An 18191-nucleotide genomic window follows, 5' to 3' on the forward strand; every position below is an offset into this window, starting at 1 on the left:
CTTTCCCCTCTCTCCCCCCCTCCTTTGAGGGAATGGAATCATGTGATGTGCACGCATAATGCATAATTGTAACATCAGAAAGGAGTGGTTTGACCTTTGCTCTAAACGTCAAAACAGTGCAATGAAATAGACCTGCTGCAGGACAACTGAGTGTAGGGAGAGATGAAGAAGAAAGAAACTGTATCTGTGATCGGAAGCCTTTTCTTTAAGGTGTCAGTATTTGTATGCTTTTTCTGTTGCTATTGGGGCACTTAAAAATGTTTAGTTTTGTGTAAGGTTAATAAAGCCCACCCCTATCAAGGAAAAGGTCAGGCTCAGGCAGACTTAACTGAAGGTAGGTTGAAAACCTAGATGTCTGCTGTAGCATTCCAAAGTAATTCTACCACAAGTACCTGCTGAATCTTTTTTCCCCACTGTCACGGCTTTGCTTCTGAGTTGTCTGTCTGCTGAAGCAAGAAAAAGTCATGAGACTTTTTTACTCAGCTTTGCTAAGAAAACTGTTGTTGTGTAGCTGGTGTGTTCATGGTGTTGTGTGGAATGCATTCTACAAATTGCCAGCCCTTTTCTGTGTCAGAAGAAGAATATTATGAATACAGACTTTGAACTGGATAATGAGAATATTGCACGTGACATGCAGTTCCAGGCTCAGATTGAAAGTATATGCTGCTTTTAGGACGATTGCTTCATTCTATATTCATGTCAGTTGCTAAATGGCCTTTGCATGTCTTTATTGCAATACAGAACTCTAGTAACATATTAGTATATTTCAGTGATGAGTTGAGTCTGGTGCAATTTGCCTATGCCTACTGGCCTTAACCTATTCCTTGTGTCCTGGTGGTACAGGAAGAGGCACTCTAAAGGTCAAGGGTCTGCAATGAGCTTCTGATTGAATTGTAATTCTGGCAACCCTTGGAGATTAGATTGTCCTGCCCAGGTAGGCAAGAAGGTTGTTTGCATAGCCTTTTTTCTGTCTTGGAATACAGTAATTACTCAGCAGTTCAGCAATCTTCTGTTTATGTTAGGAACTAAAAGTCCTTGGTTAGTTGTAACCCAGAAATTAACATTATTTCAGCTCTTTGCCACTACATGGCTATCAAATGTTATACCCTAAAGTGCATATATACCTGTAGCTTAAGAATTGCACATCTGTTCCACTTACTATTTCTGGTAAGGGTTTGGAGGAGGAGCTTAACACCCACTCGGGGTGGCTGTGCCGCCCCTGAGTGCCTCCTCCTCCAATCGGCTTGCTGTCTATCCAGCAGCCAGCCAATCGCCTTCCATCCCCCACCCCTGACCACTCCCACCTCCTTCCACTTCCCTCCAAGGAGGCTGCAGATCCCTGCTGGTGAGCTCCCTTCCCAGCGGCTTCAAGCTTGCAGTCTTTCCAGGTCCTGGGGGGGAGGGAGAGGCAATCCACAGAGTTCTTTTACCCCCTCCCCCAATCTAGCACCCATTGTATTCCTGAATGCAACGGCTTTGCCCCTAGTAGTTTATAAAAGTTCTGCTATGTGAGCCAGCATGATACAGAATGCTTTTTTCTTATTATCCTCAGTAAAATGGTAGCAATTCTGAATTGTAAATGTAGTGAAGCCTGATGCCTGTAAATGTGTTGAACAGTGAAGTTGATTAGTAAATTTGTTGTTTATTTAGATGCTTCATTGTTAAGTGCTCATGGAATTTTAAACAAATGCTTAATATGACAGAAGTTTGTTACTTGTAGGTTTGCCTCTGCCACTTAATTTACAAGATTTTTATTCTGGTTAAGATTCTTCAGATCATTAAACATAATGAAAAGTGATATAATCCTTGTTAACAAAAAAGGCTGCTTGAAAATCTTTGAAATTTTGATAACCAGTTAAAAATTTTTAGTTTTGAATAAAGGGATAATATGGGTAATATTATAATGTTATAACCTGTGATTAATCTAGCACTCTTGAGTGGCAGGAATTGATATTCAACAATTAGGAACTCCTTGAACTAATTAGTACTTGTTCACTCAAAGCTTCTTGTAACATTAAAGATTTTGGAAGGAGACTGCTGTTCTGAACATTAGCTTACTTAAAGCTACATTTAAATTTATCGGCATATGTTTGCTATCAGTTATATAGAATTTAATAAAAATGATTTTCATCCTTGTTTCTATCCTATACGATTCACTTATTTGTGATAAGTGTAGTATCTTCTCACTTCATCCGCACACAATTTAGAGTTTTAGGTATGTGATAAAAGCTTTTCCTGTAATCATGTAAATTACATGATAATCATGTAAATTTCCTTGATTGGTATCAATTCATGCAAATGCTTCTGGTTATCATTGCTGCTTTTTATACCTTTTGTCATTTGACTGCCTTGTTACGAATGACAAGAATTTGACTCTGTATCCCAACAACTGCTATGTTCATGTTGCTGTTGCATTGCATTATGAACAGTTCCATTTGCTGCTTAAGTAGTGGGATGTGCAGAACTGATTAACTGAATTACTATTAATGACTCCCAGTATTTTTTCTTCATGGTAATGGATAAGTTAAAACTGCATGTTGCATATGTATAATTCAACAGTGATGATTTCTAGTGATTTTTCTGTGATGCTTTTAGCAACTTTGAATTTTGTTCATTTGCACAAACTTACAGGAACCTTTACAACTAAAAGAAGCGGTACAAGATCAAAAATCGCGGCAACTTTTATTCATGGTTACATAGAGATGCAGCTACTAGTTTTAGAGTTCTTCTTAAGGGAGTAATATATCAGAGACAAAAACTTCTGGAATGCAGTTTATATTACTTGTAGTCTTTTGTATTTCGTTATTTTACATTTTTGTTTCAGTAGCTTCTGATATTTCATTAATCATCACACCTAACTAAGTAAATGTGAACAGTGAGTGTTCCATTACTTTGTTGTTAAACTTGGATGTGCTTAAAAGTTGTTGGGGTTCTTATCCTCTAACATTCTAGCTCAATGAAACATTCTCTTTCCCACGTGCTCCTAGGCTTCATGCTTCTTCCCAGGGAAATATTGAACTGACATTTTTTCTGTAAAGTACCGTACTAACATTGTTTCACAGTTCAGATGGATTTTTTTCCATTATCCTTGAAATCTGTGATTTATAGGCTGAGGACCGCTAATTTGGTTTCTAAAATATACATATGCAAGGAGCTTACTGATCTGTTCATTGCTGGATATAATCTCTGTGGGGTTTTCAAGACAGTAGATGTTAAGAGGTAGTCTGCCATTGCCTACCTCCACATCACAACCTTGGCATTCTCTGGAGGCCTCCAAGCCAATTACTAGCCAGCACCTACTCTACTTAGTTTCTGAGATCTGATTAAATCCAGACTAGCATGGCACTGTGCAGCTGCTGCTGGCAATGCCCCCTAGTGGGCAGCGGGAAGTCAGGGGCACCCGTGGGAAAGCAAGTGGAGGAGGGGCTCAGGCGGCGGCAACATCCCTCGGCAAAAGATTAGTCCCCCCCCCCAGGCCTCAGTAAAATTGTCAAGTGTTGACTGGTCCCCGGCGATAAAAAGGTTGGGGGACCACTGATGTGTTAGACTCTAATTAGATAATGTAAACTGTGTCGTTACTAGAGGTAATGTATTTGATCAAAAGATGTTCAGGTTTATAGATGTTCAGGTTTATATTTTAGTCCAGTGGCACCTTTAAGTCCAACAAAGTTTTATTCTGGATATAAGCTTTGGAGTACATGCACACTACTTCAGATATTGCACATGAAAGCTTATACCCAGAATAAAACTTTGCTTGTCTTGAAGGTGCCACTGGAGGAGAAGGCCCAGGCATGCTCCGGGGTGGGGTGGGGGTCGCCTCCTTCTCCCGGGGCCGGGAGAAGGAACCGAGACGCTCTGGGGTGTGGGGGGGTAGGTAGCCGCCTTCTCCCGGGCCCAGGAGCAATAAAATGGGCTTTATTCCTAGTTGTTTTAATAAAACGATGCCTTTGTTTTAACAGTGGCCTTATATCCAATAAAAATGTTACCATATTGTAGCTATGTCAGTTTCAGTGATCAAGACAGCCATGATACTATTTTCTCATTTTCCTTTTAATAATTGCCTTTACTTTCTCATTTAATTGTCCCATGGCACTCAGGCACTCTTGCATACTCTGGAATGTAGGGGCTGTCAAGCCAAGCAGTTAAACAGTCTCTCTGCATTTCCTTCAAAAGTATATTGTGTGAGTGTGTGTTTCCAGGAGACTTATATAGATGAGGCAGCTGCCTCTGGAGTTCTGTGCTTGCATGCTTTACCCTTCTGGCTAGTTCTGATTATACCTAGGACAGTGTTTTTCAGCCTGGGGGATGGGACCCCCTTGGGGGTCGAACAAGTTTTTCATAGGGGTTGCGGGAGGGGGGGCGCTGCTCCTGTTGCCACGAGACTAGCAGAACCAAGGCAGTTAGCTCAGAGAGGCAGAACTGAACTGAGAAACTCCAGAAAAAAAACAATGTATATACAGTCATGAACAATGGATCTTCCTGCCATTGGTCACTTTCGGTTTAATTTGTGTGAAAGAACACTTGCCTAATGTTATGGTTGGGGGTTACCACAACACGAGGAACTGTATTTAAGGGTCATGGCGTTAGGAAGGTTGAGAACCACTGACCTAGGATCATTCACTACCCCCAGCATTCACTATAGACTGCCCAATAATGTCTCCTATACTTGAACTTAGTAGTAAAAGATGTAATTTTTACTATGCCATTTAATAGACTTCATATAGGTTTACATTTCACCGGTTACTGAGGTTTGCAGGACTTATTACAACATCGAACTGCATAATGTCGAGTTTCTGAGGTTAAACAAAAAGTTTAGATACATTACTTCACACATCTTACTTTGTTTCAGATTATTTCTTCTAAAGCATACATGTATGAATTCAGCTCAGTTATCATCATAGTGAATTATTACAATTCAAATCAAAGTTTGTTCCTTATCCTATGTTGATTACCATCAGCATTGCTTTTGCCTTTTTAGCTAAATAGATTTACCTTGCCTGTTACTGTGTGATAGAATAGCTTTGACAGATTTTAAGCACTGTTACAAATTTAAACGGGATGTAACAGCCAATCATTATTATTGGTTCCTGATGCCTGTCTCTGCCTTGTTTCTGACTTATTTCTTCAGAGCTGAATCTCCATCTCAGATTAGTTCCCTCTTAATTCATGATGCACCCTTATGCCCCTTATTAATTGTATTCTTGCCAAGGTGATATGGTATATTTACTTGGAATAAATCATACACGTGTTAATTATGTGCACAGTTAAGTTTTTGAAACTAAGGGCTGCTTAGTGGTAAATATATGTGCAATAATGCAAAAGGAGAAAAAGGAGAATGTCTTGAAATCTGGATATAGGGATGGATAGGTTAAAGCAGTGCTTTCTAGATCCTAGACTTTAAAATCTTTACATGGGTTGCTTTGTTTGCAAATCTCCATCAGCTAGTGTGGTATAGTGATTAGAGATATTATCTGGGAAATTCAGACTAAAATCCCTGCTCTGCTGTATAGCTGTGTGATCTTGTCAGTCACTCTCTCAGCATAACATCACAATATTATATGGTGAAAAAGGAAATAACAATTTATTTATTAATTATTATATTTATATATTGTCCTCCCTTTCAGCTCATGGCAATTTACATTATAACTCTTGTATGCATTACAGTACAATAAACATTCAGTTTAAAACTTACTTACATGAACTTGTATCAAACTATGTAATATAGCAACAGTACTTAATGATAACAACAACAGTGTGATATAGCAGTATTCAATAACAAACAACAGTTTGGTCTGTCTGCACTGTGGTCTAGTTTTCTATTAGTGCAGATTATGGGGCTTCTGGTTAGTGATTAGCAGCTTGTTCACTTGTCTTGGCCAAATGCCTGGTGCAAGAGCTCTTTTTTGCAGGCCCTGCGGAATTCCTTTAGCTCCGGCAGGGCCATGATGCCCTCTGGGAACTCATTCCACCAGGTAGGGGTCAAGACTGAGAAAGCCCTGGCTCTAGTCATTGACAGACAAGCTTCCCTGGGACCAGGAATCACCAGTTTGTTAGTGTTGGAGGACTGTAAAGCTCTTTGGCAAGCATAGGTGGAGAGGCAATTTCTCAGCTACTCAGGACCCCGACCACGTATGTACATGTACCTCAGTTCCTTGGGGGAAATACGGAATAAAAATGGACCAAACAGATAATATTGCTTTTAAATGGCTACTTTCCCCCTCCACTGTAAGCCCTGTTTATTTTTAAAAAGCAGTTGAAATTTACAGGAAGATGAATTATGCACCAATACACTAGTGCAGTATTTTGTGTATGTGTCATGGACTACAATACTAGCTATACTGGAGGATTAAACCCTAATTAGTCTAGTGTAAGTAAGCATACATATGTTTTCACTGATGTATTAGAAGTAACTTTCAAATTCTGTGAGTCTGCTACTCCTGAATTCTATTTATTTTTATTTATACTTTTTAAAGCCTGAAATAGATTTTTGAATATATCATTGATTTGGGATGAATTAAAAAGACTTAATGGGCAGATGATGCTAGAAGAATACTCCTTTCTTAAAGCTTTTTCCTTCTTGTTGAAATGTTTTTGTTCTCTCTAGTGGACCAACTACATCCATGGGTGGCAGGACCGATGGGTGGTCTTGAAAAACAACACTCTAAGCTACTACAAGTCTGAAGATGAAACGGAATACGGCTGCCGGGGTTCGATCTGTCTGAGTAAGGCTGTCATTACAGTAAGTTGCTTTGTTTTTAGTTACACAATTGCCTTAGATACTACATTTCTAAACATGTTGGCAAGTACAGCCAAATCAAAGTAACTTTCTGTACACCTTGTTTCAAAGTAGTATGGTAGGAAAATACTTGTGTAAGAAATTTGAGCTATTTTAAATGGACTGCAGCAAGGGTAGAAAATATCCTCCCCATTTGGCAATTCTGTATATGTTGTCTGTGGGATAATACTTGAAGATACAGAGCAATTTCATAATATTGATTCCCAGAAAACCTTGTCTAGAATCTAGAAAGATAACTGTACATGTAACCAGAGCTTTGTAATTATTTTTATTTCATGCAGCAGCAGTTGCCAGTCTTAGGCACAAGTTGCTATTTAAAAAGTAGCTTCTTTCTTGGCAGTAGGAATGCTGCTCCAAAGATTGTTTTGAGTCTGGCCTGCTTATAGGTATTTGTATGCCTATGATGTGTTTTGTATGCCTTGGATGTGTTTTGAAAAAGTCATGTAAGGCCAGATGCATGTGTAATCAGTATCTGCACAAGAGCCATTGTAGAATGGGTATAAGCAAGGAGGGGGTGGTAAATAAAGATTGTTGCTTATGCTATTTTAGCATCAGTACCTTTATTTTTGCTCTCTCAAAGAGAAGGGCGAAATAAAGTTAGAAACCTAATTCTGTAGTAAAAATACATGCAAATATATATATATATATTATTTGGACAGAAACACTACCACATGATCATAATATACAAGACAACTATTATTTATTTTTATTTATTATTGAATTCGTTTTCCACTACTCCCAGACTAGCTGTCTTATGGCAGGCTAGAGAATAAAAACCCCACAATAAAGCCCCATTTTAAAAACCCACCCTTACAGTCCCTCTGGCGGCAAAAATAATTAGAGCTCTAAGCCCCCTCCCAGCCGGTCAACTTATACTGTTTGTTACAAGTTCAACTTGTACCTCAGGGGGACTATTAATAAAGGGTTAGCTATTCTGAGGCGGGGTCCTATGAACTTCTCTACTTTGGCCTCAACCAAATGGCTGGTGGAAGAGCTCCGTCTTGCAGGCTCTGTGGAACTGTGAAAGCTCTAACAGAGCCCATAGCTCTTCCGGGAGCTCATTCCACCAGGTTGGGGCCAGGACCAAAAAGATCCTGACTCTGGTTGAGGCCAGTCACATTTCCCGTCGCTTGGGAATCACCATCTAGTATGTGGATCATTTAACACACTAAACTTTTTGATAATGTATTATTAAACACCAAGTTTTATATTCCCCAAATTTTTATTTAAGCAAAACATGAAAGTTGTGTATATATCTACAGTATGCCTAGATATTATCATGCAATAAAATTTTAATGCTACAAGTTTTGATTTCAACTTTGTCTTAAAAAGCAGTTCTCATCCCCAAAGTAAAAAAGATGTTTTCTCCCAGCAACAGAAAAATAGTTTTTTATGCTGTATATTTTGAATGAGGAAAAGCCATATTTTAAGAAAAAATGTCACTTATCCTGAAAGACAATCCACATGGAGGAGAAGCGGACAAGAGCACCTCAGACCATCACACTGCAGACCTGGTCAGGATAAGGTCCTCTCAGTATTTTTAAAAACAATTTAAAATGGCAGTGGCATCCATGAGTCAGGACCACATCTAATCTGGCCTTGAGTTTATAGTACTACGGAGTATATATGAACTGTATGAAATGTAGCAATGCTAGATCTGCATGCAGATACCGTATGTCTTTGCAGTTGATTAAAATAAGATCAGACACTACAAAAGGTCTACTTTACAGATTTGAAGAATAAAGGCTGTATATCAATAGACATGTTTACTATTCTACAGAAGTTGTGTGGAAAAGAAGTATTATAAACTGTAGCTGGTCATCTAAAATGTTCAACCTTGGTACTGTGTAATTGAGACATTTTCTACCATAAAATTCAATAAGGGCAGCTCCATCTTGTTCAGCTTCCTATTTCACTGCTAATAGCCACTGATGGACCTATTCCCCATGAATTTGTCAAATCCCCTTTTAAAGACAGCAAAATGAGTAGCCATTATTACATCCTATGGCAATTGATTCCATAAATTAATTAGTCGTTGAGTGAAAACATTGCCTTCTTTTGTCTGTCCTAAATTTACTTCCTAATTTCCAGATGTTGGCACTTCTCAAGAAGAGCTTGAGAAGCAGGCCTTCATAGATGAAGGCAGTCTTTCAGATGGCTTGGCAGTAGGTGGATATTAAGCTATTTTAAACTGATCAATAAATGAATCACTTTGTTACCTTGTCCAAAACTTCTCTTAGCTGTTTCATCTGGCCAGTATGAAAGAGGAGTCTTCCCTCCAAAAATACAGTAATTGCATGTTTCTTTTTTGTTTGCATGTTCATGGTACAGAAGTTAGTTTTTTGAACTTATGAAGCAGCAGCATCTTATATTCTAATAGCCACCTGGAGCCCTGATCTATGGTCAGCTAAACCAGAGTCACATAGAGACTAAACAGGTTTTTAGCAAACTTGGGGCATGCCCCAGATTTGCAGAAAACTAAACTGGTTTGGTCCCCAATGCGGATAAATGTGGGGTATAAATGAAGTAAATAATAAAAAGCAGAAGATGGGATGCAGATAAAAGGTAAGATGGCAAATGCTGTAGAAGGAGGTAGTGAGACAGGAAAAGGGTAGAGAATATGAGGGTTGCCAGGAAGGAGAGAGGAAATAATGTGGGGGTGGTGCCCCCCTACCACACGTCCTTGAGGGCTCCTTACCATGCAAGTGAGCCTAACTCCATGTCCAGTACCACTGTACTGGCCCATAGTTATCCTAGGTAGAGGCTGTTAGGGAAGGCTGATGACAGAGGGGCAGAGAAATGTAGGTTGAGATGGGAAGGAGAGAAGGAAGCAGGGAAAGAGGAAATAGTGGGGGAAACAAGATGTTTCCCACAAGTCGTTGCGAGTTCCCACTTGTATATTGTAATAGCAAAGAGTGGCCCCATATGAGGATATTTAAATCCAGAAGCTGGAGTGGTGCACAGGCAAGACAGATCTTTTGACAAACATGAACAATGCTTCAGGTTTGTAGAAAAATCTGAAAACTAAAAACAATTGGATGGTTTAAAGAACCTTCAAATGATTAAAGGAGCACTTGTAGCTTTAATAAATAAATGCCTTCAGTGGTTGTTGCTAGACAACCGTAAAAGTTAGCGTACTGTCCAAGCTCTCACAATTTCGCAGGGCCTGCAAAAGGTAGCTTATCCACCAGGCATTTGCTTGAGGCCAACCAGCCCCAAAACACCCTTTGCCCCCCCCCAGACACCCCCTCCCATGACCAAAGAATCTGACCAACCGAAAGCTGTGTCATTGTTCCTGTTCCTGTTTAAATATTGTTCTGGTTGGCATGTTATGATTGTTATATTTGTTGCAGTGTTCAGTGTAACTACCCCATGATGTTATATGTAAACCACCCAGAGCCGTATGGAAGGGCGGTATTAAAATATAAATAAATAAATGGTTCTGACAGGATAAGGAATGTTTCTTCCAAGAGGCCATTTTCTTCCCATGGAGTAAAAATGCTGTTTTGAAAACCTATTGGCTGACCTTTTGAGTACACATTTTTGATTGAAAGATTTTAATTGACTGAACATAAGCAAGTTTCTATTAAAATTTTTATTGGGGGGGAAGGCACCAATAATTGTTAGATTCCTTACTACACAGAACTACAGTTCCCATGATTACCTGGAATTATTATTAAACTGGTTTCACTCTGTGTCATAAAATATTCTGACTTGCAGGTAGAATGTTATTGCCAGTTTCCAGAGCTCTTTGAATACTGGTAAAGTCGTGTGCCTGCTTTATCCTGCAGCATGTACTTTCATGAAAGCAGGTGGATCCCATACTTCCTTTAGTGCCTATTAGTAATGCATTTCAGTTGCCCCTCTGTTTAAGAGTCACTCATTTACTGTAGCACCACCAATTACTTTCATAATAAGTTCATAATATTTGTCAATCAAAATATTGGGTCACAAAGCTGGAAGCTGAGGGCATAGAAATTCTACGCAGTGGCTTGTTGTAGAGCAGTACATGCAACATAATTGTATCTAAATCCTCAATTGCATGAGAAGAGGAGTACTTCTGCATGCATGGAGAACATCTGTTGATTTTTTTTCTGCTCCAGTTCACATATCCATGCTGATCCTGAGGAGCTATAAACAATAGACCAGAATAGTTTTTGAGGGAGGCACTTTGGTTGTAGCCAACATACGGTAATTAACCAAGCAGAATTCTTCTTGTGTGTTTCTAGAGCCAGGGCAAAATAATAGAATTCTTCTGGAATACATTCGTTGGGAGTATGTAGTGCTAAATTTAATCACTTTATATGTAAACAATTTGTGCCTTGAAAGTGTTTTTCAAGAAGAGCTTCACTGCACTGCATAGCAATTGAACAGTGTCAGTCCAGTCACTCTAATTTATTATTATTATTATTTTTATTTATTTATTTATTTATTTATTTATTTTGATTTATTTCCCGCCACTCCCAAATGGCTCGTGGCGGGTTACAGTGTCTTAAAACCCCATTAAAACTCCCATTAAAAGACTTAAAACCATCACAACATGGCGGTGCAGTAATAAGATCCCCTTCCTATCCCCCTTCCTAAAAGGGGGGGGCGGAGGAGAAGGAGGTCAACGGTGTTCAAGAAGAAGCCCGGGGGAGAGCAGTTGATGTACTATGGCAGCCCCAGCCTCAACCGTAGACCTGGCGGAAGAGCTCCGTCTTGCAGGCCCTGCAGCTCTCCCGGGAGCTCATTCCATCAGGTGGGGGCCAGGACTGAAAAGGCCCTGGTCGAGGCTAGGCATGCTTCCCTTGGGCCGGGAACGACAAGAAGGTTCTCACTCACAGAGCGCAAAGCCCTGCGGGGGGCATAGGGTGGTAGGTGGTCCCTCGGGTATGTGGGTCCCAGCCCGCGTAAAGCCTTAAAGGTTAAAACCAAAACCTTGAACTGGATCCGGAAGGCAATTGGTAACTTTTACAGTTTGGTAACAATTGGTAACTAATACAGTTAATAAACTTTTGTGAAAGTAACTAGTGATTAGAATTCTGTACAATATAGTATGTGATGATGCAAGGTTAATTAGTCCTAGTATAAATAGGGATGGCAACAGCCTGTTTCCAGTGAAATAGACAAACTTAAACAATAATGTTAAAATAGATGATAGCATGAAATAATTTGTTACAGTTGCTTCATGGTGATGAAAAAGCTCTCATCACCTACCCAAAACCTGATTTATTTTTGGGTTGCTTAAAGAAGACTGTTGCATGGATCACTGTGTCAAGGTGTTCCTGAGACAGGGTGCTAGTAGGCGTGCTCCCAAATTCCTAGTGGAGTGCAAGATCTTCAGTTATTGTCCCCATTTATTGAACCACAGGACCTCCATCTTGGAGGGGTTAAGTGTCAGATGGGTTTTCTTGACCCAAACTATCACTGCTTCTAAACAACTGGCAAAATTTTCTTGTGGGGAGTCAGGCACATCAAGAGATAGAGCTGGGTGTCATTCGCGTATTGATGATAGCCCAGACAAATAGCCTGGACAAGTTGGGCCAGAGGGCACATAAAGATGTTAAAAAGTGAGCAGGAACAAAGTACAGGAACAAAAGAAAGAAACCCCTGTCTTTGTTGTACAGAGAAGTGACGTTTTTAATCTTTCATCTTTTGGGGATGTATTTTATGCTGTAACCTGCCATGAGATGACTTGATAGTGGTGGGTAATAAATCAAACAAACATCCCCTGCAGTACAACATCTAATATATTTATGCAGTTTTTAATGCACCCATCCTGCTTCCCATCTAGTTCCATCATGACTCCTGAACAATGGCATCTCCATGCTAGATTTATGTAATTCGCTCTACATGGGCTTTCCCTTGTCCTTGACTTGGAAACTTCAGCTGGTGCAAAATGCAACTGCTAGGGTTCTCGCTGGAACACCATGGAGAGTCCATATCCAGCCAGTGCTGAGGAAGCTGCATTGGCTGTCAGTTGTATCCAGCTGGAGCATCTTCAGTTCTGCAAGGCCTGCAAGACAGAGCTCTTAAGCAAAGTGTTTGGTTAAGGCCAGGATGGGGAAGATCTGGCCTGTCCTCTACCTTCTGGCATCTTGGTACCTTGGCACCTTGTCTCTTATATCCTCTTGGACACATATACAATCAGAGTCCAGTAGCACCTATAAGACCAACAAAGATTCACATATGATATCTATGGCAGAAATTTGGCTGCTTGGTGGTGGTGGTGGTGGTGGGGATTTGGAGGACAAAGAAGCCTTTGTGCCCAAATGTGACCCGCCAAATGCAATGGAGAATAATCTTAAGGACCAAAAAATGAAGGTGTTCTTCAAGCAAAGGGGCTGACACAGCAATAACTGTTACTGCATTCTTAAGTATATTCTTTCCCCTTTTAAAGTTAGCTCTGTTTGAATTAAGGGTTATGCATTTGCTGGCAAGGAGGAATGGGTATAGAATGTATGTTGGTGGCCTTTGGTCAGTGGAAAGGGATTCAGGAGGGGGAAGAGCAGCTGCTCTGGCACATAAGAGGATTTGGGAGGTCAAGTAATGGCACATAGGAAGAAAGCTTCATGGTAGAGAGTTGCAAGTTGCAGAAAGGCTCTCAGTTGAGGTTGAGGAAAGGGCTTTGAGACTAATTTTGATACAGGTCGGATTTGGGCAGGCAAGATATAGGATGTGGGAGTTGAAGAGTGAGAAGCCAGTAGCAGCCAATTACTACTCCCTCCTGCATGATATGGGAGAAATGGAGTAAAATCCTGGATTTTACCTCACGGGCACTGGCTTGGCTGTTTTGTTGACAGTTTTTCCTCTATCCATTTTGTAAACAGTTCTTAAAGTAAATCTTCATAACTCTGTTTTGCCTTACTGGACAGTGTTTTACAGAATATTCCTGAATTGTTGAATGAAATTTCTCATAGGATATGAAAAATGAAAGTATTAAACGAAAAAAAGAGTTGATAGCTGTTTGTATAGTACTGTAACTATTATCAGTAATGCTTTTTTACAAGAACAATAGAAAACATTTTAAAAACTTTTACCTATCAGCAATTTTTTATCAGGCTTTAATTGTTTTGTTTCAAAGAGTTTTTTCCCCCCAGTGAGTTGGTGCTGTCAGGACTGTGCTATTCTTACAGTGTATTTTGGTAGCTTTGCTCATGCTTTTCTCAGAGGAATTCCTTGTCAAAACTACATAAACTGAAAAAGGGCAAGCATATGATGCTTAGTAGGGAGCAAATAAAATGGCTGTGATTGAACACTGTCTCATGTGCATCATTGCTGTTCAGGTAGCTCCACTTTAGCCCCACTCCTCCATAGCCAGTACTGTGGACATGCTTGGACAACATAAATTGCAAGGAGCTATCATCAGAACAGAGAGCTAACAATGTGGGCAGCTATCATGAGAACAGAGAGTTAACAATGCCCATTCATTTCTCCATTTTACATAGATTGAGATATATTGCCACAAACCATTAGTCCATCCTGCTCATTGTTTATCTACCCTGACTGGCTGAGACATGTCTTTCTCCAACCCTACAAGATTCTTTAACTTGGAGGTGTTTGGAATTGAGTCTGGGACTTCCTACATGGAAAGCTTAAGCTGTACTGCTGAACCATATCCCTCTTATAAGAGATTCCTCACTAAGGGTCCAGGGGGGCTTGACTGTAACGTTGTTGCAGTGGAAAGAATGAAAGGTGCTAACTAAGAAACATGCTGAGAGATTGAATTTGATTTTAGTTTGAATATAATGTTAAAATCCTAAAACAGTTTATAGTTTATTTCCCTGTTATTGTATTATTTCTATTGTGAACTTTTGTTACTCACTCTCCGCTTACCAGGAAGGGCCAGATATAAACACAATTTTAATTACATAATGTTACATTGAGATTGCAAGCTACATTTGCACACTTTTCACAGGTTCCATAGAACTTACAGAGCCAAGCTGAGTAGAGCTACATTACAGCTAAGTACAATTTGCAATAGATGGTTACTATAGATTATAAACAACTGTAACCACCCTACAAGTCTGTCATTCAACTAGAGCAGTTAAATTTTTGCTTTCTAGATCACACTACTATTTTTCCATCATACAGAACTGCTTATTCCTGTACTTATGGGTCTAAAGAAATCTACCATTCTAAAACACTGCCTTCTCTGTGGTGAGAGGAGCATATAAGCCTCTTCCCCCTCCTTACAGAGTTTCTAAAATTTCACATGGCATTACGAACTTTGAAACTAAAATAATAAAGTTAATCACTTCCATAAATTATAGGAGTGTCCATTAAAGAGCAGTTCTGAGTACATTTCAGCTACCTAAGCAGTTAGGGCTAACCAAACTAGAGGGTCAGCCAATGGTTACTCCCACCGGAAGCCATGTGAGTTTTCATAGCTTTACCTGAGTGAGCAGAAGTGTGACCTAACCAGCTTGGATGACTTCACCCCCTTGAAGGAGAACTGACAGTACGCTTGCAAGTTTTATTGCTAGTTCAGTGGTAGATTAGTGATGTATTCACATAGCTGAGTCCGTTCTACAGTATAGTGAACCACTATGTGAAGCCACCAGTTTCCAAAGAATGCATTAGTGAAAAGTGACAGAACTATGCATAATACTGGAAATAAGCATTGTGTCAAACCTGTGGTGAAAGATCTGCATTTGTTGCCCTTCTGTCTCCAGGCACAAGTCATTGTTGGTCCTTATCTATAAGAGCCTAAATGGCTTGAGGCTAGGATACTGGAAGGGACACTGATGTTCATATTTTCCAGCCTGCCAGTTAAGATTGTTTTCCTGATCTCTGTGCCACTGCCAGCAGAGGTCAAGTGGGTAGTCATTAGAGGCATGGCTTTTTCAGAAGTGGAACCTCACTGTGACTATCCCCTGTAAGACTTGCCTGGCACCTTCTTTCCTTTCAACACCAGCTAAACATTTATTTTTATGCAGACTTTTAACAAAGTTTAACAAATATTTTGTTAAGTTTAACAAATATTTTTTAGCTGTTCAAGAGTCTAGCATCTGGCCCAAGAATTCTTTTATCAGTATAGTTATAGGCTATTCAATATGTGTATTTGCATTACTGTTTTAATAATAGCTGTGTGTTAATGTCTGGCTTTATTGTTTTAATTGTAAGATATCTCAAGCAGGTCTCTAAGAGGTGGCACATACATTTTCCAAAGAAATAATTGGTGCCTTCACAATGTATCCCTTAGGCTGAGTTAAAATAGTGAGGAGGTTGTTGGAGATAATTTACAAACTCTGAAAAATCTGGAAGTAGTATTTGGTTTGAATACTAATGTTAATTTTCTTAATGACATTTGTATTCCACTTTACTCTTCATTGATGATCCAGAGTGACTTACATTGTTCTCCATTGTATCTTAACCATCATGTAAGGTGGGTTAGGGTGAGAATGTGACACAGCAGACTTCTGTGCCAGAGTAGGTGTTCAAACCTGGATCCTTCAGATCCTAGTCTAACCAATACTTCACTTGTTTTGTGTATTTGTGTGAGAGATTTCTGCCACAGGGTCTGTAAGTGTCTTGAACATAATGCTTTTAAACACACACAAACTTATATTTAAATACTTATATTTAAATAAATATGGAGTTGCCTTTTGCTGAATCATGCCATGGTTCCAGGTAGCTCAGTAGTACTGTAGATTTCTGATAGTACTCTGCATTTCAGGCAGAGATGTTCACCCAATACCTATGCCTGGGATCTCTTAAATGAGGTGGCACCTTGAACCATGAGTATACTGCCAATCCATCACTCTTTCCTTTCATTCAGTAACGATTTCCAGAGAAAAAGCAAAAGTGTATTATTACCAAGTTGTGCTAATAGCACTGGCCCCTCAAATAGGGACCAGATGCTGAATATTTTGTTCTAAGTGGCATGTGGTGTTTGGCTTTATAGTTTGAGCTGTAAAAAAAGCAATGTTGTATATCGAGATGGACGAAGGCATTAGTAGATGGATTGTTGGTGCCTGGTTGTGATAATGATTGGCAATAATTTACAGCCGGCTGTGTTTTTATTTGCTGTTCTAAATGAGAAAACATTGTTTGCTGTCCTGCATGTGTTGTGAAGATTAAGATGGATATATGATTATAAATGACAAATTCTGCTGTTGTGCGCTAGACCTTATTGGCAATGAGCTGCTTTTGCAGCATAAGACTGGGGCAGAGAAATATCTGCTGGTTTCTGCTCCATTGTAAGAGCCTGAAGCTCCTCCTTTGCTCAAGAAAGAATTCAATATATTAAATTTTCTTCATTGAGCTCTCTGTTCCCTAGTAACTGAGCCTATTGCTGAACTGCTAACACTTCCATCTTAAGCAGATTTATACCCTCCTAAGCCGGCAACACATTACTCTTAGTAAATAATGAAAACTTGAAGCTCCTATTGCTGAAGGTTTAAAAAAGAATGTGCCAAAGCAGGATTACAGCTGAACGTCAAGAAGACAATAGTAATGACTTCCTGCGGAATTACACAACTTCAAGGTTGACAATGAAGAAATTAAAAATTGTTCCGTTATCTGCCAAAAGGGACACTGCAACCAGGAGCTCAGGAGATTGAGACTGGGAAGGACAGCCGTGAAGTAGATTTTAAAAAATCCTTAAGGATGTCTCACTGGTGACCAAGATCAAGTTAATTACTGAGCATGGGTATGAAAGCTGGACAATGAAGACAGCTGACAGGAAGAAAGTTAATTGATTTGAAACATGTTGTTGGAGGAGAGGTTTCGCAATACTGTGGACCACCAAAAAGACAAGTGGGTGCTAGACCTAATCAAAGCTTTACCTTTCCCTAGAAGCTAAAATGAATGAATTCAAGCCATGATGGGTTGATGCCTCAGAGCCTGAGAACTTTTGAGTGACAGGCTGTTCAAATAGACTTATGAGGAGCGTGTCAACTAAGAAATTACAGTTGGGAACTGACAGTTGAAGAGATACTGACTCAGCATTGGGAAGGAGGCAAAGAGGAGTGAAAGGATCACAGAAGTTCCCCATTCAAGCTGAAAAGGGACAAAGCTTCCAGTGAAGAGAAGTAATCACTGCCCAGTGAAAAGGGAAATAGAGAACTAGAAAGAGGAGTGATCCTTGGTTTGTGAAGAGAGAAGGATTCCTGCCTTCTAAATTTATTTATTTTTATTTGATTTGATTTCTATATAGCCCTTCCATATGGCTCAGGGCGGTTTACATACAACATCATAGGGGATACATGGAACGAGTCAACATACAACATAGTCAATATACAACAATAACAACCCAACAGAGGTTCTAAACAACAACTTCCGTGGTCCCAACAATAACATACAAGCTAAACTCCCTAGAGAGGTCAGGCTGCTTCAGGCCATGGAGGGGATGTCAGAGGTGGTGCAAAGTGTGCTGAAACTCAGAAAACTGAAAAGAAAGCCATTCTCA

General features: G+C 39.7%; 1 protein-coding gene across 3 annotated transcripts in view; it reads left to right on the forward strand.

Annotated features, from left to right (window-relative positions):
- Positions 1-18191, forward strand: part of CERT1 (ceramide transporter 1) — a 65987-nt gene that overhangs the window by 1033 nt on the left and 46763 nt on the right. For 2 of the 3 annotated variants that reach the window (XM_077347372.1, XM_077347374.1), the window contains exon 2: positions 6605-6739. In XM_077347372.1, the coding sequence (XP_077203487.1) occupies positions 6605-6739 (135 nt within the window). Of the gene's footprint in view, positions 1-74; positions 211-6604; positions 6740-18191 lie in introns of those variants that run through there. The other variant, XM_077347373.1, reaches the window with a different exon arrangement.

This window comes from Paroedura picta, chromosome 7 (assembly GCF_049243985.1).
Source record: "Paroedura picta isolate Pp20150507F chromosome 7, Ppicta_v3.0, whole genome shotgun sequence".
Classification (NCBI taxonomy): Eukaryota; Metazoa; Chordata; class Lepidosauria; order Squamata; family Gekkonidae; genus Paroedura; species Paroedura picta.